The 25,770-nt window shown below is 38.4% G+C and overlaps 1 protein-coding gene across 1 annotated transcript; it reads left to right on the forward strand.

The window, feature by feature from the left end:
- Positions 1–5,386: 5,386 nt before the first annotated feature.
- Positions 5,387–14,967, forward strand: LOC149015412 (F-box/RNI-like superfamily protein). Its single transcript, XM_089155490.1, has 4 exons — positions 5,387–5,729; positions 5,817–6,034; positions 10,351–10,432; positions 11,889–14,967. Exons 1-4 carry the CDS (start codon positions 5,541–5,543, stop codon positions 13,332–13,334), a joined length of 1,935 nt encoding a protein of 644 aa, XP_089011616.1. The 5' UTR covers positions 5,387–5,540; the 3' UTR covers positions 13,335–14,967.
- The last annotated feature ends 10,803 nt before the right edge of the window (positions 14,968–25,770 follow it).

The raw sequence follows: 25,770 nt of genomic DNA on the forward strand, positions 1-25,770 counted from the left end.
CTATACCATGGCTTTCTTTATTTTTTCGCACTTTGGGATGAAAAGATAGATGTTTTGGGAAAACATTTAGCCTTAATGGTCAAAGTCCAAAGACTATTAGGTTCATTGAGGAGTCATTATCATTGTTTAAGAAGCAATGTCGTGTTAATATCTTCCATTATTTTAAACACCAACCCTCCGGTATACTTGGGTGGCAACAATTATCGCACCTAATAAGAGTAAGATTTTTGGGCTTAAGTGGGTTGCCAAGCCAGAATATTTGACAAAGTGAGTCAAATTGTCAGCAAAGACATTTTAGGAAGTGAAAGCATTGCATGTAATAGACTGACAACAGTTGTAATTGAACTAATTCATTGAGGCTAAACTGGTGAAATACAACTAAAAAAGGGTAACTCATATATAGACCCCTGTGTTTGTAATCAATTACATATACTACAATTGGAAATAAAAAAAAAAAAATATTGCATGTCCCCATACTGTCAATAATTGAAAGCTATAAACGAGCAGTTATGCTAAAACAGTAAAGGGGCATCTATAATTGATTTTTTTTAGGGATAGTAGATGTAATTAATTGTAAACACAGGAGGGGTCTATATATGATTTGTCCATTATATAAAGTTTTTATCCAATGCATGAACATGGACCAATTAGTCACACATGTAAGTGACCTATCCCTCCTTGGTAGGTGGTCCAGGACAGTAATGAACCTCCCAAAAACAAAATTAACATGACAATCTCCAAAGCAATAATTTAAGTACAAAATATCAAAAAAGGCTATATGTCCATGGATTAGTTCCTAATAGCCTTCCACCATTAAAAAAAGAAGAAAAAAAAAAAAGATAATAAAAATAAAATTTCCTAGTAGTCCAATTGCACATTGTTGCTATAAACTTCTCTAGAGCAACATCGAGAAAACTGAGGATTCAAATCATTTGTAGGCATGTAGCTATGAATACGGTGGCCATCCTTTAGTTAAGCAAGGATAGCGTGCCAAATGCTTTTAGGGTAATCTCACATTGCTGAATGATTTAAATTATCAAAGCTATAGTCTAAACAATTCCATAGTCTTATAGTTGCAAACAATGTGGATCCGAAAAATAATATTGGCAATAGAGTGCTAGAATCGACGAGTGAAATACCTGACATGGCATTGCCTCTTATTATTAATTTTTTAATATTTTTATGATAAATAAGATTCATTAATTAATCAAAGCATATACAAGAATCGTTCTCCTAACATTTGTCACGGATATAGTTTTCCTAAGCTGTTAGTGGCAAAACACAACCACAAAATTTTCGTTGCCTCATCCTTTATAAGGTGTGACCCATCATTTGTATACAAGTACTTGCTACCTCTCTTACCTTTAAGATTACACGAAAAAAGTTCACAAAAAATAAAAATAAATTACACGGAAAAAAGGAAAATGAACATGGAAAGAGTTGAGCCTGTGAACGTACAAAATGCTCCTATAGCCATAAATGCTTAGCAAATCTAACTCATAGGCCAAAGGTGGTATGTTAAAGCGTTAAAGACCCAACTTCCTTAGGGAGGTCTTGGGTTCTCGCACCCACTCGACGACATTAATATAAAAGCTCACCCCCGAGGAAGTAAATCGTGGTGCGCGCAAGCTGGCCGGATGAACCTCAGTTCCAAAAATAAATAAATAAAAAATCTAACTCATAGACAAACCTAATGAAATATTCCCAATATAAGGCATTAGAGAAGTGGTGTTGCAATCTCTGATCCAGCGTATTCTCAAACCCATTCATCATTTGATGCCCATCATCTGGGACATTAGCTTTCTTCTATTGGCACTTCTTTGTAAGCAATGACTACCGAGGGGTTGGCTTATAAAACCAACACCTTCAAATATATCAATTTTTTATTATGCACTTGCTATTGTTGGCGTTAAATTAGGATTATAAATGCTTCTACCCATAAAGTATTTTGAAAGATTATTATCAATAAGTGGAAAAAAAATGAACTGTCAAATTTATACTGTTATCTTTTTCTTTGCAAGTGGAAAGCGTAATATACTCAAAGTAACTGAGGAAATGTATGTGTTGCTATTGGATACTCTCTTTATTTTTATATTTAAATTATGAAATCAAGTGATATAGTGCTTCAATTTGTCCCACGCACACGTAGTACATACATCCAAGGTTTAAAGTATCCCACGATACTAGTCGATACGTATCTATATTTGACACAACCGATACAATACATTTCAATACGTCTCTCTATTGAATTGTACTAAAATACATTTGTCATAACGATACAATACTAGGACGATACGTCTCTTAAAATCACATGACCGATATGATACTCGATATTTTAAACCTTTTATACATCTTTTGAAAAACATAAAAAAATAGAGCAAATTGCATTGACATCCCAAAATTGAGGTTTTAAAGCACTGACATCCCACTTTATATTTAAAAAACACAAAGACCCCTAAAATTGAATTTTATTAGATATATCTGTCCAATTTATTACTAAAAACAGTTAAATCACTGTTTATTTTCTTTCAATTTAAAAAATATCCCTATAATAAACCGTGCTTTAACGGTTTTCAGTGATAAATTGAACAAATATATCAAATGAAAATCAATTTTTGGAGTCTTTGTGTTTTTTAAACATAAAGTAGGGTGTTAGTGCTTTAAGACCTCAATTTTAGGTGCCAGTGCAATTTGCTCTAAAAAATAAAAATAAAAAAGATGGTAGAAAGCCAGTTGTAAGAAGTGTTATAAATCACTGAATGAAAAAAATCCTAATAAAGATAAATGTCAGAGTTTTTTATGTGTGGGTCGTTTTAATGGACCATAAACTAATGTTGGGGTCCTTTTAAATAAATATATTACGTGTGCGTCCGAAGCAAACTAACACCGAAAGTCACTGTTAAGCATATTCAAATTTCAAACACGAAGGACCAAAGTGTTTATGAGGTTATTTAAAATTAATACATTGTGTTGATATGTGTAAAAATAGATAATTGGTCATTAATTGTGAATTATATGGTTAAAAAAATGTATACATCAAAAAATGATTAAAAAATAACATGATGTATTAAATGACTTGAGGGGCATTTATATTTGAAATTTGAATATATTGAACAATGACTAACTAACGATGTTAGCCTGACTAAGGCTCTTGTTGGTATCATTTATCATTATCAATTATGATAATTTTTTATTATTTTAAATTATTTGGCATCTATTATTAGATTTATTTATATTTAAAGTAATAAAAAAAATCTCCAAAATTCATAATAGTCATTTTGTCTCTTATGGATTAGGTGATAATTTTATTATCTTCATTTATGTGCAAGTTTACTTAAAGTTTTATAGTTAAGATGAAGTTAAAATAGTCAATACGCATTCTTTTATAAAAACTATACTTTTCCCTTCTTCTATCACTTGTTCATTATTATTTTATAATAAATTTTTATTTTGACACTAAACTTATTTTTCATTTCATAATTTATTTTGACAAAACTTTTTTTTCATAATTTATTTTGACAAAATTCACCAAACGATTTTTCATTATTGATCAATAATGAATTATTGTACTTATTTATTTTAAGAAGGTATAATAGTTAATGAAAATTGATACAAAAAAGAGTATAAGACCCACACGTAATTTATTGCATTAAGAGGACCCAACATTAGTTTGTGGTCTACTAAAAAACCCACATGTAAAAAACTCTAAATGTTATCATATATATATTTTAATAGTTGATAACAAAAACTAGAAAGAACCAAGTAAAAGATTTTCAAAAAAAAATTGATTTTCTTGAAAAAAATAGAAAAAAAAATAAAATACATCAAATTATAGTATCGTATTTCATATAAATTAATATTATAAAAGTATGAATTCAAGGGACACGTCTATATTTTAGTTTCCTTAAATACCCTTGTCTATTAAATCAATTAACCTTCTATGCAATTAATAAAATGATATATAAAATAAACAAATTAATAAGAATGGTGAATGATTTTTTATTATACCGGGTCATGTCAGGCAATTATTTGGTATCGGTTTTTATTTTTTAATTCACTCTCCACCACGGTACCTTGTGTCGGCGATAAATTGCCGACACAAAGCGATTTTTCGCCGATACAAAGTGATTTTTTGCTGTGTCGCTGGGGGGCAACACGAAACCCCCTAGCAACATTGAATTTACATAAAGTCGGCGAAATCGGCAATATATCGCCGACGGTCGAAAAGTCGCGACATCCACCATGACTGGTTTTCCGATTCTTGCAAGCGCATCCATGGATAACAGAGGAAGAAAGGGAGAAGCAGGCCTTTTAGGGCAGATTTCGTCAGGCCGTCGATTTTACAGCATCCACAGTTAGAACTTAGAAGCAGTAGCAGCAGCAGCATCTCTAGGAGGAGGAGGTCAGGACGGTGAGACTTTAGGGCGGCGATGAATCTCAAGCGGCTAGACAGAGGAAGAGGAAGGGAAGAAGAAGAACATGCCTGACCCAGTGGATAAAAAACACTCCGTTTGGAGGAATCCATCAATTTAAAAAACAAGTAAAAAAATTAGAGAAGTAGCAATTCTAACGACGGTGACAAATTTTTTTCCGGTGACTCCTTGGTTGTTCGGTTGTTCCGTCAAGGGCAACTCCTTGGTTGTTCCCTAATGCGAGTTGATCTGTATAGATATGAGAGAATCAGGTGGAGCTTTGGAGGCTGTAATCGTTGGATATGGATAGCATAGCATGAGATCTAGGGTTAATTTCCTCCTTCAGCAGCTTCATCACCAACATTAGCGTCTTCTCCACAGAAAACCCAGCCTCCGACTCCGACTCCGACCTCTCCTCTAACCACTTCATCCTCTTTGCCTCTTTCATTGCAGAGAAGGGAAGAGAGAAGGAGAAAACGAGAAAGTGAGAACTGAGAAACTCAGAAACAGAGAGTCGAATCACCGATCACGAATGAAGGAATGAGTTTTCCATTTATCGCTCGATTTTTGGCGACATGTCGCCCGAGTCGCCGGGTCCGACACGGCGACACGGGCCGACATGCCGAACTTGCTCTCCACACAATTTTTATTTTTTATTTTTTTTTATAAAATATAAGAAATTGAAGGACCTGTTTGATTACAGGAATTTAGGGATTTAAAATGAAATTTAAGAATTAATAATTAAAAAAAATAATTATTTGATTATTCTGTAAAAATTCATAGAGTGCCGTCGAATTATTTATTTGATGCTTCGAATTAAGTCACATTTTTAAGAAAAAATATATTTTATAGATTTCATGAATCTTACAACTAAACATTCATAAATCTCCAATTGATGAATATTCAGATGACCAAACAGCCCTTACAAGAAAGGGGCTTGGCATCGGGCATCCAGCAGAAAGCACATGCTTTTGTCTATCGTGCACTAGTGACCAAACTTCCTTATTGGGTTACTTCGAGGTGCGTGCTCCTGCACACAATAATCAACCTGCAGTGAAACAAGGTCTCAAGGTGGGGTTTTCTGTTTTTCTCTTGCCGGCCGGTGGGAAATCTGTTGAACACAGACATATGGAAGACGACACGATGACCAGCAGTACCTCAAAAGCAGAGGGCTTAGAGCTTTTGCCCTCTGCTCTTCTTGCAGCGATAGTGGCGAAGCTCGATATTGCTTCGATCTGTTCTGTTGCATCCACTTGCAAGGTGTTAAATGCTTGTGCAACTCAAACTCTCTCATTTCTTCCCAATTTCCATATACTTGTAAGTAATCTTAAAACTAATTCATAAATCATTGGCCCGCGGGGTGTTGTAGAGCACTACATGATTTTTGACGGATCTTTGTTTCAGGATGTGGGTGCTCCAATTCACTTGCTGAGACCTCTTTTGCTGCCGAATCCTTTACTTCGGAGCCTTAAGGTTGATTGTAGTCGGCTTAATGATTCGGCTATTGAGTACCTGCTTCGGCCTTCTCTTCATGAGCTCTATCTGCACAATTGCGAGGATTTTAGTGGTAGGTTACTGTCGGAAGTGGGAGGGCGATGCAGGGATCTAAGGTTTTTGTTTCTTCTCTTTTACTGGATCTTCTGTTTAACCCATTTAATATAAATTTTATTTTTATCATTATTGAATATGGGTCGTTTGCTGGCTATTATTACTTCTGTTCGAGTTCTAAAACTATTATTCTTGCATCGGGTGAGTTAGACATGAAGAAGCGTGACTTTTTCTTCCTCCAGTTGGAAGAGACTGCAAAATATATAAACTAACGGCAATAAATTTATATGTACTGGTAAGGAATCCATGTAACACAACTGAACATCAGCCTGTAGGAGATGGTTATACTTAAGCAAACCTTTCCCCCAAAAACAGTGTAAAAAGGGGGGAAATGTTACGGGTTTTGCTGGAATTACAAGAAGACTTTAATGAGACGTAGTAATGATAAAGAAAAGGAATATATCCAGTATATGTAGTAAAATTGTCATCAATTGATGGAGCGATCAAAGGTCGAAATATTGTGGGTTTGTGTGTCACTTAAAAAGGGTGTAGATGTGGCAAGGAATTGTATGTGAAGAGCATTAAGTGGTTATTTCTGTTTTCATCTAAATTTGTAATTTTACTCAATATTAAAGAGGGATGTTTAGAGGGTCGACTTCAGAGCACTGGGTTTGAGTCAGGAAACAGCCTCCCCATGGAGCCCATGGAGTCGGGGTAAGGCTGCATACATTACGATCATGCCAGACCTCACAGTGGCAGGAGTGTTGTGCACTTGGGATGCGGTTTATGCATGAGAGACTTGCATACGTAGAGTTCAAATTTGTAGGATAAAGGTTGGCCTTGACGCATGATATACTAATGAAGAAGCAAGAAGGGAAAGTGAGTTCTCTTAAGGTCTTAATACCATGGTATTGATGCATGTATTAGAGTGCATCCATGGTGGTGTTGAGTTACCTGGAATAAAAACATACTCAGCCCCCCCTCCCTGCATGTGCTCTTGTCTTCCTGGTTCTTAATTAATGAAACTTGAAATTTGTAGTCGTAATTTTTTGAGTTGGAAGGCAGTTTTGTAGATCTAGTACAGCATGTTAATTATGTAAGTCCTGCATTTGAATTCCTCCAAGTTGATTGTTGTATTTATTCAAAATACATCATACTATCATACTACTGTATAAAAGTAAAACCTCAAATCATTAATGACAAATCTTTCATTGGCCCAAGGTACCCTTCCTCCAAAACAACATACTTTTTTTTTCTCATTGAACAAATCCTTTCAAGCCATCTTGTGTGATATTTGTTGAATCACACCACCAATGAAACATCCCACATTCCCACCTGTCCTTAGTAGATTATCTCAAGAAGTGCACCTCTTCAACTAACACCTTACCTCAAACCTTATGTCTCTTTGTCCACTTCCCTTATTTCTCTCCTATAAATATTATTCACAACCCAAAAAAATCTCATTGTATTATGCCCCACCCCAAAAACCCTCCCAATATTTTTTTTCAATAAACACTTTTAGAAAAGGAAGAAAAAAAGTTAATTTCAATCAACATTAATAACTCATAATCACACTACTATACAAAAGGAAACATCCAATCAGTTATGGTGAATCTTTCATTGACCAAAATACCCTTCCTCCAAAACAACATACCTTTTCCTTATTGAAGAAACCCTTTCAAGCCACAACAATGTAATATTCGTTGAATCACGCCACCAACGAAATGTCCCACCTATCCTTAACAGTTTTTCTCTAGAGGCACACCACTTCAACTTGCCCCCTTACCTCAGACTTAACAGGTTCTCTCAAGAGGCACACCTCTTCAACTTGCCCTCTTACCTCAAACCTGTTCTCTCAAGAGGCACACCTCTTCAACTTGCCCCCTTATCTCAAACCTTTGTCTCTTAGCGCACCTCCTATATTTCTCCTATAAATATTATTCACACCCAAAATATTTAATCAAGAAGCACCTTTAAAAAAAGAAAGAAAAAGAGGTAATTCCTAAGCGATTACCACATCAGTCAAAATTAATAACTTATAAACGTTTAAAAATTTAAAAACCATAAAAAGGGATAATTTAACTTTGATTTTGCTAGTCCATTAGAAGGTGGAGTCTCCATTTGCAAACCTTGGGATGTTGTCCATTATAACAAGAAGAAGAAGCCTTGTCCCAATTAAATGGGGTTAGCCACATGGATCCTTGCCTCCCAATCAGCTTTATTGGGGGTCATATTATATGTAAGGGCAAAGCTATACATATCCTTTCTCAACACTTTTTCTAAGGTTATCTTATGTCTGTCTCTAGTTCTTGTAATTCTTTTGATATGGATTAGATCATTTATCCATATAGGAGCATTTAAATGTCTCCATTGAACATGATTGTGCCACCTCCATCGACTTTCTTATAGTTTATAATTTATCGGAGCTATGCCCATACCAACTCTAATATGACCATTCCTTACCTTTTCCTTCCTAGTTTTGCCACTCATCCATTTTAGCATCCTCGTTTCTACTACACAAAGTTTATTTGTATGATGCTTTTTAATAGCCCGACATTTTGCACCGTACATCACGTTGCTCGAATGATAGTCCTATAGAATTTTGAGCTCTTAAAAGAATATGTTGATCACACAAGATCCTAGACGCATCTTTCCATTTCATCCACCCTATTTTTGATTCTTTGGAAACATCATCCTCTATATCACATTTTTTTTTGTCTTGTCTTGTAGAATCTCTTTCTCATCAAGTCTCACCACCTCATCATTCATCCAATCATGATCGAAGTTGCACACTAGATATTCCATCTTTGTTCTACTTGGTTTAAAGCCTTTTGATTCCAAAGTTGCTCTCTATGATTCAAACTTGTATGAAATATCTTTTTCCTGTTGCTAAATACTGTTTTTAGTCATGCATATTCATATTTTGTGTATTTGTTCCTTTCAAAATTACCACATTTATGATATATGATTTTTTTATACACATGGGCAAAAAGTTTGCCATGGGGTAAGCTGCACTTTTTCCAATTTCAACTACTGCTGTGAGAAGATGAGGCAGTTGCGGGTGGAGTTTTGCTTACCATGTAGTAATGATTATAAGAAGCTTCATTTGGTGGATTGTAGTTTTTGGATTTTAGATGAATGGGGTTTGGGTACTCACCCAATCTGCTCTATGAATTGAGAACTTTGAAATGAATAAATTTGACGTTTTACAGATAAGGGGTTGGGGAACCACTGGAAGGATATCATAGTCAACAAGTACAGATATAATCTATTGGATGGAGAGTATATGGGGAAGACCGTATTTCATTGCTTTCCATTTTATCTTTCATTTAGCCCTAAAATGGTGGTTATTGTTGCATACCCTTATGAGTTATGGATTGGCTAATGAAGGTGTATTCTAGGTCTCAAAAGAGTGTGAATGAAGTATGACTTTTGATCCTAATCTTTGACTCTTAGTGAGATTCTGTTTCCAATGTTTGGTTGGTACTAGCAATTTTCTCTCCGACTCTTTTATTTGGATTCACCATACCCCTATATATTTTACTGAAGCCTTCAGAAACTGCAAACAAATTCCTTTTAGTATTTAGTATCAAAGTGGTCCAGAGGCTTGCCGACAGCTCACAAAGAGTGAGTTCTTTTTGCTTGCTGATTGGCCTTTCTTTCAAGAGAGTTGGTCTCTGCTGGTTTGGGATGTTATATGTTTTTTTGTGAAGACTGATTTGAACTCTTAGACAGCAAAGCACGAATATTTTTTTTTGGGGGGGGGTGGGGGTGGGGGGTTGGGGTGACTAGGACATCTTGAATACTAGTACTGCTTCCCTGCAGTGTTGATTTGAAAGTTAATGATGGAGTCTTAGGATGGCTACAGCCCACGTTTCACGGCGGTAGACTACATATTCAGTTCCATGCTTCTCTGGTGTCCGCTTTGATGGAATTTGGGAAACTTGGTGTGGGATTTTACAGGAAACAGGAGGTCTTCTGGTCGTATAATTGGTGCACAAGTTTGCTTTGCTGATCTTATGTATTGTTTTTGGCTTTGTTTTCTTTGGATATTTCTTGTTTGTCTAAACTCAAAGTCTAAAATAGAAAGTGGATTTTTACTAGTTTTCATACCTTTTAGAAGTTGATACATGAAAAACATCAAAGAAAAAAGTATAGCATATTTGGCTGTCAATAGACATGTGGAAATCAGATGTGACATAACCTATCTTTCTTTTTCTTTCTGAGGATGTTGTTTCTGACTTGATGTATTATAGTGTTCCACTGCTCTTCAAGTTTTTAAGTTTTTTCTGAGTTGATGTATTGTGGTGTCTACTCCTATTTTAGTTTTGTATTTTTTTAATATTTTTTTTTGAGGAAATATTTCCTACATTCCAGGTCTCTCTACTTGGGGTTCGGTGGCTGAAAAAAGAGGGCGAGCAATCTATGTTTCTGATCTCGAGGAATTGCTCAGTGGTTGTGCCCACTTGGAAGTAAGGATGGAATCTTAAAAGTTATTACAAACTAACCATTTTATACTTTCAAGTGTTGCTATTGGAGTTGTTTGTTAATGAGGGGTGCAGAGAGTCATCATTTGTACCTTCAAAAGGTGCCAACGTGCTAGGATGCACAGACTGGGTGGGGAAGCTTTGAGTTACTTTCTACATATGTTACCTGGACTGTGGGTGGCCCTATGGACTGTGCATCCTCATGTTGTGGATTCAGATTTGGCCATGGGTGTGCCACTGATTTAGGCCTCTCCCAGGTCCTCCCAAATCTTGTGTCTTGTAAGGGGTAAATGCAAAGAACAAAAAGCAATAAGAAGAACTAAGCTATGACCAAATAAGAGAGAGATAGACAGAATTAAGAGCAGGTGGTGACTCAGAAGAGGAGAAGAAGAATAAGGACGGAGAGAAGGAAGAGGGTGGAGTCACTAACAGTCCATCTATGTGTCAGATCTTGGTACTTCTGGTGCAGCTTGGTTAACAATGTACCAGTTGTGTTATTCTAAATTGTTTCCCTTTAGCTGAACAAGTCGGAAAAAAATAGAACTTTTGAATTTAGTCAATCAAATGAAAAGAACAAGGTAACTTGTGGATTTACCAACTTGACATGTGGCTAGAACGATAAAAAGGGTGTCAACTAACTTTCAAGAAGACCTGGATGTAGTTTTCAGCAGTTATCTGTTTGTGACTTACTTCTACTTCTTGTATATATGACCTATGTCTTCATCTTGATAAGGTTCTTCTGCTATGTATTAAATGTCACTCAACAGATCAAATTGATTTTGACTTCCAGACATTCATAGAAAAGTGTTGACTTGTTCAAAGACTGTTTGGACTGTCCAGTTGAACTTCCCTAGTCAGACTGTTGGACTACAGATCATGCTTTTCTAGGTTAACTAAATTACACTTAGAAACTAAGCCAAACAAGTTGAGCAAGGATTGAGCTTATTACGCTGTGAGAGGAGAGAGAGTGAGAGACAGCCTTACCACCAGCATAGAGGCTTGCTTGCTGTGTAGTTACAACTTGTGTGCTATATTTGTCTTGGAATATTTTTGGGGGGTGGGGTGGTTGGGCGTGGAAACGTCACAGCTAAGACTATATAACCATTGAATTGTCAATCCTCCAGCCTAAATGGTTAACCTGCAGTTCAGTTTTACTAAGCATGCTCCTCCTAGATTTGGTTCTGTCACTGTTTATGTTTCAGTTAAAACTGAAGTGGATACTTATCTGTTGTTTTGGCATCATGTAACCTGCTTGAACCAAAACCCGTCACCTCCCAAAAAAGAAGGGGGAGGGGGAGGAGAATAGTTCTCTCTCTCTCTCTTTCTTTTTGGGAGTGAGGGAGTGGGTTGGGGATCAGGTAATGTAGCTGTAGGTTCTCTGTGATGTTCAAAAGGAACCTTTTTTTGTTGTTTGATTGAAAAGTTTTTTTTTTTTTTGCAGTCATTGAGTCTCATGTTTGATGTCTCAACCTTGCACCTTTTTAAATTTGCTCAAGTCTGGGTGACAGCTTCAACAAAACTTTCTGCTCTTGAGATTGGTTACATTTCTTTCGATATGGTGACTGAAGTGCTTAGTCCAAGCTTGGGACTGCAGCAGCCTCCAGGTGAGGTGCGACCATTGGTGTTCCCACATATTCAGAGATTGTCTCTATCAGTAGACTACATCACCGACACCTTGGTTGGTACAATATCTATAGGTCTTACGTGCTTGACCCATTTGGATCTTCGAGATGCACCCATTATGGAGCCATCAGTGTCATTTGACCTTACCAACCTTGGTCTTCAACAGGTCAATCAGCATGGGAAATTGAAACACCTATCACTTATCAGAAGCCAAGAATTCCTCCAAACATACTTTAGACGAGTTAATGATCTTGGTATCCTCTTGATGGCAGAGAAGTGCTCAAAGATGGAAAGTATCTCTCTTGGAGGCTTTTGCCGTGTTACAGATACTGGTTTCAGGGCAATCTTACATTCATGCTCTAGCCTACAAAAGCTTGGGGTGTCTCATGGGACCCAGCTGACTGATCTGGTGTTTCATGACATCTCAGCCACTTCTCTTTCTCTGACAAATGTAAGCTTGACATGGTGTTATCTGTTGACCAACTGTGCAATTGTGCATTTGGCAACAAACATAGGCCTTAGGTATCTGAACCTGAGAGAGTGCTGGAACCTTGGGGATGAGGCCCTCCTAGCCATTGGCATGCTACCTGAGCTGAAGACACTGCTGTTGGATGGCTCTGACATCAGTGACATGGGATTATCCTACTTGAGACATGGTGCGATGAACTCGTTGGTTTCATTGTCTGTTCGAGGTTGCAAGAGACTCACAGACAAATGCATATCTGCCATATTTGATGACTCTTCTGGGAAGAATTTGCAGGATTTGGATCTCTCAAACCTTCCAAATCTCTCTGACAATGGGATCCTATTACTGGCTAAAAGTCGTGTTCCCCTCAAGGAACTCCGCATGCGACAGTGTCCACTTATAGGTGACACATCTGTTATGGCATTAGCTTCAATGCAGGTTGATGATGGTGGGTGGCATGGAAGCACCTTGCAATTGTTGGATCTTTACAACTGCGGGCACATCACATCGCTTTCATTTCGATGGTTCAAGAGACCATACTTTCCGAGATTAAGATGTTTGGGGGTATCGGGGAGCAAGAACAGAGATATGGTGGATGCCTTGGAAAGGAGCCGACCATTTTTACACGTGTCATGGCATGGGGAGGAGTTGGGAACTGGACATTGGGATTCAGATGCTTTGTATGGTCAAGATCGAGTAGAAGTGGATGAACTTGAGCAGTGGCTTCTGGAAGGGGAAGGTGAGAATGATGACGGAGAGATGGGTGAGGATGATGTTGAGGAAGGTATGGAAGATTAGATTGTAAGATGAACAGTTTGTCTCCAAACCCTCCAACACTAATTGCTTGTAGGGAGCAGGGTTCTGTCACGCCATGATCTAGAAGGCTGGTGTCCTGGTCTCAACAACTACCATAAAACAATTCGATACCCAAATTTGGTAGATAATGTTATCAATCTGAGATCCCCTCATGTCATATAGACATTTTGATTTGAAGAAATCTGGAAGAACCATTGAAAAGTCAAAGGGGGATTTCCAATACAATGAACGGGGATGCAATTCTGAGAGGCGGCCAATCAACTGTGCATGCTATGTACTAGATTTATCCAATAGAATGATTTTTGAATCCTCATTTCTTCTAGCGGAGGAACTATGATACTGAAGCTGAAGGCTCATGGTATGTCTAAATTAAAACTCAGCAATTTCCGTTTGTGAGTTATGATTTGCTTTTTTATTCACTAGCTAGAGCTATATTTGTATTGAATGATATCTATAGGGCCAAACATTGTACTTTATATACAGTAATCTACTCTTGTAATATGAATTTCTGATTTGATTGATTCAATGATTAGTAGCATTAAAAAATTAGTATGAATTAGAGTAATAGATTAGTAAAAGATTGGTGGTGTATGGAAGTTGTTCTAAGGAGGAGGATGAACTCTTGTCTTTTTATTTTTCAATTAATAATTTTTTGATTGAAAAAATGAGTATGAATTCAGAGTAATAAGTTAATTAAACATGAATACATAAAGAAGAAATTCACTGGTTAGATATGCCATTCTTAACTCTAAAATTACTCCTCTGTTGAAGAAACAAATAAATTCAGCTAACCCTTTTATATATACAACTAATGGTGGTTGCTGGATAAAAAAAAAGTTTCAGTATATTCAATTGACATTGGTTGGGGGCATATAAAAGGAATAAAGAGGTCTTTCTGTTATTCTTTTCTCTGTATTTAAGTTAATTATGTTAGCTTCTTGTTTTTTACTTTTCCTGATGAAAGAAAAATATATTAAAAGAAGCCAAACAGAACAGAACAGAACACAGTTATCCTGAACCTATCAGCTCCTAGGATGGATGGAAAAGTAATAAAAGGATACTGATAAGATGATCACAAGGGATGGGATTGAATAAAAGCGTAGACATATGCTTAGCCACGAGAAGCAAAACTGGGACAATGTCATATGGCCAGACTTGTCCCTTGAGGGTTTGGCACCAATGAGAGCAATTTACTACAATTTGTCCAGCATTCTACAAAACCAATGTTCTTATCTAGACTGTATCAAGGTCTTAGATGTAAGATTGAAGTGGTTATTTCTGATTTTGATGATTGGGAAAGCTTCCTTCTAGTCCCAATCGAACCATGGCCATATGACTCATATGAGTTGGTTTCGGTTATGCTGTCAATTTGGCAACTATTAAGTTCAGGGCTATCTTTTTGGGATCTTTATTTGCTGAAAGGCTGCAGCCAGTTGCCAACCACCCAGATTTTGTCACATCAACAAAATATAATCGGACAGATGCAATTAAAATAGTGGGGACTTATTTGTAATTATGATTTTTTCATTTTAGATTCAATATTTTACAAATTCACAAACCAAAACCCTTATTTTTAACTGACTCTAGTTGCCAATTTCGCCTGCCCATTGGATGCTTCTGACGAACTCAGAGAATTTGGGAAAATGTTCCGTTGAGAAGAAATGAGCTCCCATCTTCCTTCTCTCCAAGCAAATTCTCATTTGTTCCAAACCCTTTGGGGTTTATGAGGTATGTTTGATTTAGTGATTTGAGATATCCATGTAGGGAGAGGGATTTTGGTTGTGTGGAGGCATGGAAACAGAGAGAGATATGGATCTTGCAGCCTGCGTTTTGAACCATCTGAGCAAGAGAAAGATAAGATGTTGAGAATTAGAAAATAGAAGCAAATAGAATCAAAATGGCAAAGAATTTCTTTTGAATCTCAATATTGCCGGATTGATTAAGATTTCTAAAAGGTCAAAAGAAGGAACCGATCGATTTCACAAACTTTGAGAGAAGATTTGATGGCCAGATTTGTCTCATCATCTCCTCTAATCATGGCTAGAAATTACTCAAAACAAAATAAGCTATACAAATAAAATTGTTAATAGAGTTCGAAAAAATGATTACTACATGAACCCTAGAATCTGAAATTAAAGATGTAGAGAAGCATTTGAGAGAACCACTTCGGCTGGCTTCACCTGCTTATTGTTGGCATGTTCACATGGCATAGTTGAGAAGAACCATTTGAGGTTCATCTTAAAGGTGTAGATAAACATTTGAGAGAACCACAATCACCAACTAAGGCTGGCAAAATATGCGATTATTCTGTTAGAATTAGGGGTTTTGGTTTGTAAATTTGTAAAATAGTAAACCTTAAACTGTAAAACAATAAAATTATAATTACAAATAAACCCCGCTATTTTAATTTCATCCGTCCAATTATATTTTCTCAACCAGATGAAATCTGAGCCGTTGGCAGCTAACTGCAGTTGCTGTTGCAAATAAAAATCCATCTTTTTGTACTAATCCTAAGATTGTTAGTTGTGCTAGTCAGGTGGTTAGTTCTTCTATTGGTGCTGAACTAAGTGATAGTGAGGAGGATGGTCCTCCTATAGGTCTGTAATCTGTTATCTACTTAATTCACTTGTTTTCCTTCTTAACAAAAGAAGAGGATGTTCTCATCTAGACCTACTTCCAAAACTGTTTCCACACAATACCCAAAATTATGCTTATGCCTAGCCTTTTCTCCATAGCAGTATTCTCCTACACGAATCAGCAGCATTAACTACCTTCAATCTTCCCTTCCTGGTTCTTTGAAGCCTGTGACAATAAGGGTATTACTCTTGATCAGTTAATGACGTTAGCTTCTAGGGTAGAGTTGATATTTTCTTTTCAAACAGTGGTCGAACGTTATGATATCCTATTCAAAAAGGGTTTATATGTGACTGTGTGGGTCATATGCCAATCTCACAGACATCTCTAATCATCAGATGGTTAGCATCTCTAAAGTAATGGGCGCCCACTAAAGTAAAGCCAATCTGAAGGCAAAAGCACATTGTTGTGATGATTGTCTCAATATTTAATCTTTCGCATTGTTGGGCCAAAAAAAAAAAAAAAAAACTTTCGAATCATCCTTAATTTCTAGTGTAGAATCATGATACTTGGCTGGTCTAGATCCAACATTTTCTGTTTTATTCTTTAATTTAAATTTTAAATGATTTCCTTTGTATAGTCTAATCGAACTGAATTTCGTAAATCAAATCTACTCTTAAAATCTCCCCACTAGTGTTGCTCGGTCCATCTTCCATGATTAGGTTTTCTCCCTCTCTCTCTCAATCACTCGTGGTTCCTTTTTCTTTTTTCCGGTAATCAATCTTTCATTAAGAAACAGAGACATGATTGGAAATCTGAATAGAGACTCAGAATCCAATCAGAGGAACATGACTAATAACTTGGACCCTAAACCAAGAAGGTCTTCCTAGCTAGTTGGATGCCCTAGAAACATAACTGGACCTAAAGCCCAAGAACTTACACCGATGAATTTGATATCTTCTATCACAAATAGGATAAAGGTGGGGAGGTAAGACAGACTTGGATAGATAACTTATAAGTAAATGGGAATCTGTTTCTACCTCGACGAACTCAAAGCCATTCGCAATAGCTTCTAACAATCTTGCTTCCATGGCCTTGGCTTCTTCTTCAATCACTAAAGAGAAAGAGTTAGGAATGGAGGATGCCACTAGTGGTTTTCCTTCCCAATCTCTAATGATGATCCCTATACCATCTTTTATTATTTTCTGTTGCCAGGATGCATTTGTATTCACCTTAATGAAATGGTGATTTGGTTTCTTCAATCACTCGTGGTTCCATTCCATTAATCAAAAACCAAAAGGAGATAATTGCTATGCCAAAACCGGTATTTGTTGCTGTTAGGGATAATGGATGCACAACCACAAACGGAGAAGAATACAAGCAAAGCACACAAGGAAAATTTAATGTGGTTCGGCAAAACCATGCCTACGTCCACCAGAGAGAAAAAGAATTTCACTATTTCCAGGAAAATCTCACACCTCTCTCACACTCACAAAGTGCTACCCTTTGCTTGCCCTCCATCCTTATCAGGATGAGTACCCTAATCCCCTACAGGGATTGATTCCCCAATCTTTTACAGAAATTGATACCTATAGGTTGTCCCACAGAGACTATTTATAGGAAAATCTAGAACCCTAATCCAAATGTAATTACAAGTTTAACCCAGTACTAGTAATTGACTCAAACCTCGTTTCAATTACAAATACAACAAAAACCATAATTATATGGGCCCACATAATACAAGACACCCAAACCCAACAGTTGCACTCGGTATGAATCGGTGTGTTAACATTTTACATGCTAAGCTTCTTGCCATCAAAACGGGATTGTCAAAGACTTGTGAGCTAGGCTTCCAACATGTTTTAGGTTAAGTGTGATTCAGGAAGCAGCTATTCAAATGACAAAAGATGTATACAAAGTCCCACGGTATGTGGTTTAGTGATGGATAAGATCCAGAGTCTTGTTGATGGGATTACTGAATGTTCATTTGTCCATCAAGTGGAGCTCAATTCATGTGTGGACTTTTTAGCTGGATTCATGCAATTTACACAAGAAATTCATTTTCAACCAACACTTGCTGTGACACTTTTCAAACTCGTGCGAATGATGCCCACAAGAAAAGATATTTTCGGCTATAATCTTTTTATTTTTATTTTTATTTTTAATTTTTTTATCTGAGGTTCATCTGAGCGAGCTTGCGCGTAAGTATTAGAGGTAGCTTTGTTGTCTGCAAGGGTCGGACCCATGACATCTCTACTAAGAAGTATGGATCTTAATCTACAAATAAGGCTGCCTTTGTTAAAAAAAAAATTATATATATACAAGGTTATAACATCTTAAGGTTACAACTTTGGCAAAGCTATAGAGAGAAGAATGACGACTCCGTTCAAATGAGAGGGTGAGAGGGAAAGGGAGAGAGAGAGGAAACATGTAAATTGATTTTAATGCGTGGAAAAGGTGAGAGAGAGATAGTATTGGAGGGATTTTAGGAATTGACCGGACTTAGGAAATTATAAGCTGCGTGTCATGATTCTATACTAGAAATTGAGATAATTTTCCTGTGCTAAGCTATTTATGTTGCATTAGATCATGTAATTGATGAATGTTGATGTGACTGACAAGTGAGTGTCCTGCAACTATAATGGTAGAGTCTGATTCTTCTACCTTGACATCTCTCCACCATATTTAGGAGGAGGTCCACCTTGTTAGTGTTTCAAAATGGCCCCTCCTAAATGTCAGTGGAGATGTACGAAGATAGTGTTGTTAAGGGTAGAGGATCCAATTCAAGTTGGCGTGTGCTAGCCAACTCATTCTTTCTTTTACCTTCTACCAACCACAAGATCGAGCTGCTTGGATTCCTTAATTGAACTATCATTTAGAATACCCCTTAGGTTGCAAGTTCACCTTCCACTATTCCTCTTTCTTCTCTGCTTGCCTGCATTGATCTTGCTGCAGGGAAACTACAAATTTAGTCGTGTTCTCATATTAAAGAGTCCGTCTCTTGAAAATTGAAAGCAATCGAATCTGAATCCCTGATGGCTGCTAACCTTATTTATTCTTCTTGGGTTGTTCTAGTTTCTTTAATGCTTTGTGTGTAGGTTTACCTGATGGGCTAGGTGGCTCGATGCGCTAACTCCATGTAGGGCGGTGGAGCAGGACTTAAATTCACTCTGTCATGGCCAAGATTTTCAACGCGGAGCCTCCTTTGGGCTCAGGTTGTCCTCCTTGGTATTTACTCTCTACCAACCCTCTAAGTTCACCATTAGTCGCCATTAATGGTATGTTTGTCCCTCTCTTTACAGCCAAACATACTCTGCTCTTGTGCCTCGCATTTGTTTATGCGAAGTACTTTTCTTATTTTCTTGCAACCTTTTCTACTTATATTTGCCTTTTCGAGCATTCGCAACTCTGTTGGTCTGCTCCTTGTTCTGTTGTGCTTTCTGTCTGCTGCTTTTTGCTGGTTGGTAGTGCCATCTTCTGGTTTGCGAGTATGCGGGCCGACTTTCCTCCTCCCCTAGGTCCCCACAAAGGGCATGTTCGGTGTCTGGCTCCCCTTCCAAATCTGCTGTTGGCATTTCTCCCAAATTCTTGGAAAGGGGACAAGCATCTGTCTGGAAGGTTTCGCGCCGTTCCCCGGAAACTTGGAAAAAAGAGGTTGTATCTGATCTCTCGACGGACAAGGTGGTTTTTGGATATGCTCTTGGTTTTCCAACCTTGGCCATGGCATTGGTGACTGCTAGCTTGTCGGAGTTCTGGAGGGACCTGGGCTTACAATCTATCGCCTGTTGTGGTAGGGATATTTTTAAAGCTGCCTTCGTGACTCCTGATATGAGAAGCAAAGTGCTCTCTTTGTCTCCGTGGTGGGTGGGAAATCATTTGATCCATCTTGCTGTGAATGACTTCCCTGAAAATAGGAAGAAGGCTGAGCTCCCTCCCATTGCAATATGGGTTCAGCTAAGGGAAGTCAGGCCCGACTGTTTTGCTTTCGAACAGGTCTTCAACGCTGCTTCAATTCTGGGTAAGGTCCTTGATGTCCAGTTGAACTATGTGGAAATGGGGTTACCTATCAACTGTGCAAGAGTGAAGATTCTTTTCAATATCAATCATCCTGTGAAGGCAACTGTGGCGATTCACAATATTAAAGGAGAATGGTTTGACGTCAAAGTTCTCTATGAAGTCATTGTCTTGTGCACCAATTGTGGCAAGATAACTCATGAAGCGAATTTTTGTGTTTTACATGAAGGAGAGGAGGCACTGCGGTTGGGTGCTCAGGTAGTTGGCTTGTTTGATGATATTACCACGCTTCCAATTAGAAGAGCTGTGGTTTGTAATCAGGGAGGAGTACTTTTGCAAAGGAATCCACTCCCGTTCCCTGGAGCTAATAGTAATTGTATTCATAACGAGGCTGCTTGTCTTCAAAAGCCAATAGTTATCTCTGATGTGGAATGTGTGAATGCTTTTTTAAATAAAGGGATCTTCTCTGAGGTATTTCCAGTGTCTTCAACTCATGAAGGACAGCTGGAGGTGGGGAGGGAAAAAGCGTGAGGGGAGGAGGCATGGGATTTCAAGGATCATCAAAAGTGAAGTAAAGAACAGAAGAGTGAGAGGGAAACAAAGAAAAAAAGGGGGAAGATGGGGAAAAGGGAAGAAGGGGGATAATGTTGGGAGAGTAGGGGAGAATAGCGGAAGGTGGGGGGGGGAAAAAGCACAAAAATACAGTAAGAGTTGGGAGAGGGAAGGAAGGAGATCGGAAGGGGAAGGATACAACCGGATGAAAAAGGAAAATATAAGGTGGAAGGGAATCACAGAAACGGAAGCTCAAAGAAAAAGGGAAGGGGAATCGGGGGAGGAGGATAAAAGAATTACGGATAATATGGCTATCATGTCCAAAAACTATGGTGGGATCAAGGATGTTGATGGACAAAGGGGGTGAGAATATGCACAAGGGACAACACCAACAGGAGGACAGGGAGTGGTGGAGCATGGGGCGAGGAGGATGGGAGGTGAGGAAGGAAGAGAAGACAGGATGACTGCCACACCACGACACCCCAAATATGGTGAACTCTGGTAAAACCAACGGAGGCAAGCACGGGAGGAAGAAGAAGACGTTCGCAACGGGGGGAGCGGGCCAGCTAAATGGAGGAAGAGATGGAAAGCCCGGGTCCATCAGGACTTGAGGGAGAACATGTGATATCTTTGGGAAACGAAGCCAAACGGGGGAGAGAAAAGGTGCGAGAGGACTGTATGGTGTAGTTGGAATCTTGAAACAGGCTTATCAAACACCATAATGGTTCCGGCTCTGGCTGTTATTATTTGGCCGGAGCTAGGACGGGGTACAATGACTGGCGAAATTTAGTGGGCAATGAAAGGTGGCGGTCTTTTGTGGTTAGTGAGCAGGTCTATCGAATTCATGGCTGAACGATTTGTTTAATCTTTTGTTGATTGGTATAATCAGCGAATTGATTGTTCAATATTGGCTGTGTATATCTAAATGAATTGTCTGTGAACGATTCTTGATTGGTATAATCATTTACTATTTTAGAATCCTGGGTGTACATAAATGGCTTATGTAATTTAGTTTTATCTCTAGTCGGGTAATATCGTGAACATATCAGCCTGGTTTTCTTCCAGGTGAAGTAAGGAGCTATGGTCACTTGAGTGATTGGATGGTAGCATTAGATTGATTAAGATAATTTGAGATGTTTGATGAGTGCTTGAATAACTAGCTATTTCTAGTTTTTTCCTCAGTAAGGGGTCTTCAATGGAGTATAGTATTATGATATAACTAAGTGAATTGATGGTATAATCAATTGTTAGTTCTAAGTGTGATCTGATGCACTTATTGGTTATTAAATGTTTAATGCTAAGTTCGCCATAGGTGGTTAGGGCGATTTATCTGTGATAGGAGGCTTGCTTGAAAGATGAAGATCCTCTCTGGAACATTAGAGGGATGAATGGGAAGTTTTCTATTGTTTAAATAAGTGGTGGAAAATCATAAACCAAATCTTGTTCCGGAAACTAAATGGGACCATCTTAATCTTTCAAAAGAAGAAGATCGTTCAAAGGTTTAATGGGACTAACAGCTTGGGGTCACGAGGGTTGAAAGGTGGACTGTTGGTGTTGAACTCTTCACGTGTCAAGGTAAGGCAGGAAAGAAGAAACTGGGAGTTATCATGGCCCTGAATAGGATAGGGGATGTGGGTTCTCCTTAATAAAATGACCCCATCTGTGGTGACAATGAAGTTCTAACCCGGATGACAAGTTTGGGGCGACAAAGTCAGTCACCCAATCTGTGTTGGTCGAATTTTCCCTATGGAGATCGGTGGGAATTATTCACGACAAAAGGAAACCGAACTAATCAAGGAAAAGGGACCATGTCGCTTGAATTGGCCCCCTCCCCGTAAGGTAAAAAAATGCCGGCGTTTGTTGATCACAATCCAAATGTGAATCCCAATCCACTACGGGGAAAAATTATTTACTACCAACGGGCATCTCCACAAGTCGGGCTTGAGGTGGAATCTATTCTAATGGATTGGTAGGGAAATGGCAATTTGTCAGTTCGTAGTGGAAAGGTGTGGAAAGTTAAGGCTTTGATAATATTTGGCGGAAATTGAGGTACTAGAAGCGGGTGTAATCCGGACTGGGATCTTATAAAAGAAAAAAAAGAAACGGGGCCTCAAGTGAAGAGGTTTTTGGTTTCAAAAATCTAGAAGTGATTTTGTCGTTAAAGGTGATCGTAATACTAGGTTCTACCATTTAACCACCAAAATCAATCATCACAGGAGGAACATTGAGTTTGTTGAGGATGAGGGTAAGTTGATTCTCGAACCCCATGGTATCGCGGACGTTTTTGCCTCTTTTATGAAAAAGCGGGTAACCCTAGATCCCCATGATCCGGAAATTGGGATGGATAAAGCTCTCCTCCCTCTGTGGAAGAAATCAAGTCTGGGCTCTTTTCTATGGGACCGTACAAGGCGCCGGGGATGGATGGTTTCAACGCTTTTTTTTACCAAAAGCATTGGGACCTCATTCAATTGGATCTCTTGGATTTTGTGACATCTTTCTTCACCAATCTAACTTTGCCATCGGAAGTCAATCATACCCTGATTTGTTTCATTCCAAAAAAAGACCATCCCAAAGTGGTATCGGATTACAGACCTATTAGTTTGTGCAATGTTACCTACAAAATACTTGCTAAGATCTTGGCTGGTAGGCTCAAACCTCTTCTCAACAAGTTAATTTCCCCCCTTCAAGGTGCATTTGTACCGGGACGACAAATCACTGACAATATCTTCCTTGCCCATGAAATTTTTCACTTCTTGAAAACTACTCGAAGTAAGATGGGCTTTGTTGCTCTTAAACTAGACATGTCCAAAGCCTACGATAGAGTTGAGTGGAACATTATCTATCATCTGTTCTCTAAGTTAGGCTTTGACCAGCATTGGTGTCTTCTGATTCAAAAACTCATCTCCACTTCCTCCTTTTCGATTAAGATTAATGGTAAGCCGCACCTGTGGTTCCAAGGGACTAGGGGCCTTAGGCAAGGCTGCCCGCTGAGTCCTTACATTTTCCTCCTCATTATGGAGGTGTTGTCCCGTCTCCTAAATGAATATCGGGAGCTGGACCTGTTCAGAGGAATCAAAATATCTCGGAATGCTCCGGAAGTGTCACATCTTTTCTTCGCTGACGACACATTTCTCTTTTGTCGTGCAGTTAAAGAAGATTTACTTTCCATAAAAGCTATCTTGGAGATTTTCTCTGACCTCACAGGACAAGAAATCAATCCGGAGAAAAGCGGGATCTTCTTCAGTAGAAATGTCAACAAACAACAGAAGGCACAATTGGTACAAATTTTAGGGATGAAGGAAGTAAAGGATAGTACAAACTATCTTGGTACAGATCTTTTGTGCGGAAAAGCACGATCAAAGAACTTACAAGGCTTAATTTCTAAGGTAAGAGCTCGACTCTCAAATTGGAAAGCGCCAACCGAAGGAAGTTGATCAAATCGGCTCCAACCGATCGCGCAATACAGAATGCAATGCTTCCGGTTTCCTAAAGCAATCTGTAACCAGATGGACTCTCTTTGTCAGAGATTTTGGCTCGGACATCCAGAGAAGGCAAAACAACTAACTTTGATCCCCTGGAGAATATGTTGTAAATCTAAGAATCAAGGGGGGCTTGGCTTCCGTTGTATGGAAGATATCAATACAGCTCTTCTTTTAAGGCAAGGTTGGAGACTCTTCAGTGAACCTGATGCATTATGGGTCAGGGTCTTACGAGACAAGTACTTCCCGCACTCATCGATCTTTGATGCAAAGGTTAAACGAAAAGGTGGATCTTGGACCTGGAAAAGTATGTGTAGCATATTTCATCTACTAGAGGAAATGGTAAAAAGAGAAGTTGGGAATGGCTGTCAAACTTCGTTTTGGAGTGACCCATGGAGGAAGAATTATCCAACAATAGCAAAAGAGAACCCGGAGATGGATTGTTGGCTTTCAAAAGCAACAAGCGATATGATCAATATCGCTAGCCATAACAGGAATGCGCAAGGCCTAAAAATCCAAACTTGGTTTTATCACAGTTGTCCCAGGTTTCACTAACACAGGAAGATGATAGATGGGTTTCGTTGCTTTCAAATTCTGGAGAATTTTCATCCAAGCTAGCAGGAGAATTTTTGAGGAAACGGCAACACCAACAGGATGATATGAGTGTGAAAAGGTGGTGGAACTTCTTTTGGAAAATCCCCTTACATCCAAGATTAAAACTTCTTTTGGCGTTTGTTGAATGCAGGTCTACCACCAAAGGAATAGTAGGACAATGGGTAAAAAGCGACAAGGTGTGTGCATTCCGTCAAAAGGAAGAAGAAACGATCGCACGTTCTCTCATGAATTGGACCAAGCGAATTTGGGCGGCCGGATCGCTCGGACTACGAACCGAGTTTGTTACTCATGAGTCAATCATAGGATGGTGTAGGAATACGCCTAAATTTGCGGCCAACAAGGAGGAAGCGGTGGACTCTCTCCTACTTCATTATTACATGCTATTTCCTATGGATAGAAAGAAACAAAGTTTGTTTTTCAAATGTTCAACCCAATCCACACAGGGTTTTACATAACATATCACAATGGGCCAATTACTCTCAATTGGACCCTATGGAGCACGCGGAAGGGGGCTGCCAAACCCAAATCACATATGAAAATATGCAAAATAAAAAAGTTGAAAGTTATTGTGCTTTTAATGGTATTTTGGATGTTATTAAAACAACACAATTAACAATTATGTTTTGTGCAGGGGTACATCATGAATTATTAAAGACAGCAGGATGGTGCGTGGGGATAATTTTGGAAGGGAGGCTCTACTATCTGGACACAGGACAAATCTCAAATGGTGGAGAAATGGAAGCACTTCTCATGGCGATCAAGAATGGACAAGATCATGCTAAGAAACACCAAATTACTATACAGGAAATTTGGTGTAGCCAAGAGGCAGCGCTATGCCATTTGACAACACCATATTCTGCTTGGCCACTACACATAACGCCACTTTTTGCTAATACCCTAATGATTGCCCCTAGAACATGCTTTGGCAAATTTAAATCCCCAGCACTACTGGACTTTTGTAGTAAGTTAGCAATGTTGGCTAACACAGACAGTACTAAGTGTAACCAATATGGATCTCTTTTTTAATTTGAAGGTTTTATTTACTATCAAAAAAAAAAAAACAAAATAAATAAAAAAATTAGGGTTTTAATTTCTCACGGATCTGCTTTTTCCTGTTTCACACATATCAGGTTTGGAAGGTAAAGTCAGCTTTCTCATCTACCAAGCAAGCAAGTTTCACAGGT

This window comes from Hakea prostrata, chromosome 5, assembly GCF_041222555.1.
Source record: "Hakea prostrata isolate BN-2017 chromosome 5, UWA_Hpros_2, whole genome shotgun sequence".
Taxonomy (NCBI): Eukaryota; Viridiplantae; Streptophyta; class Magnoliopsida; order Proteales; family Proteaceae; genus Hakea; species Hakea prostrata.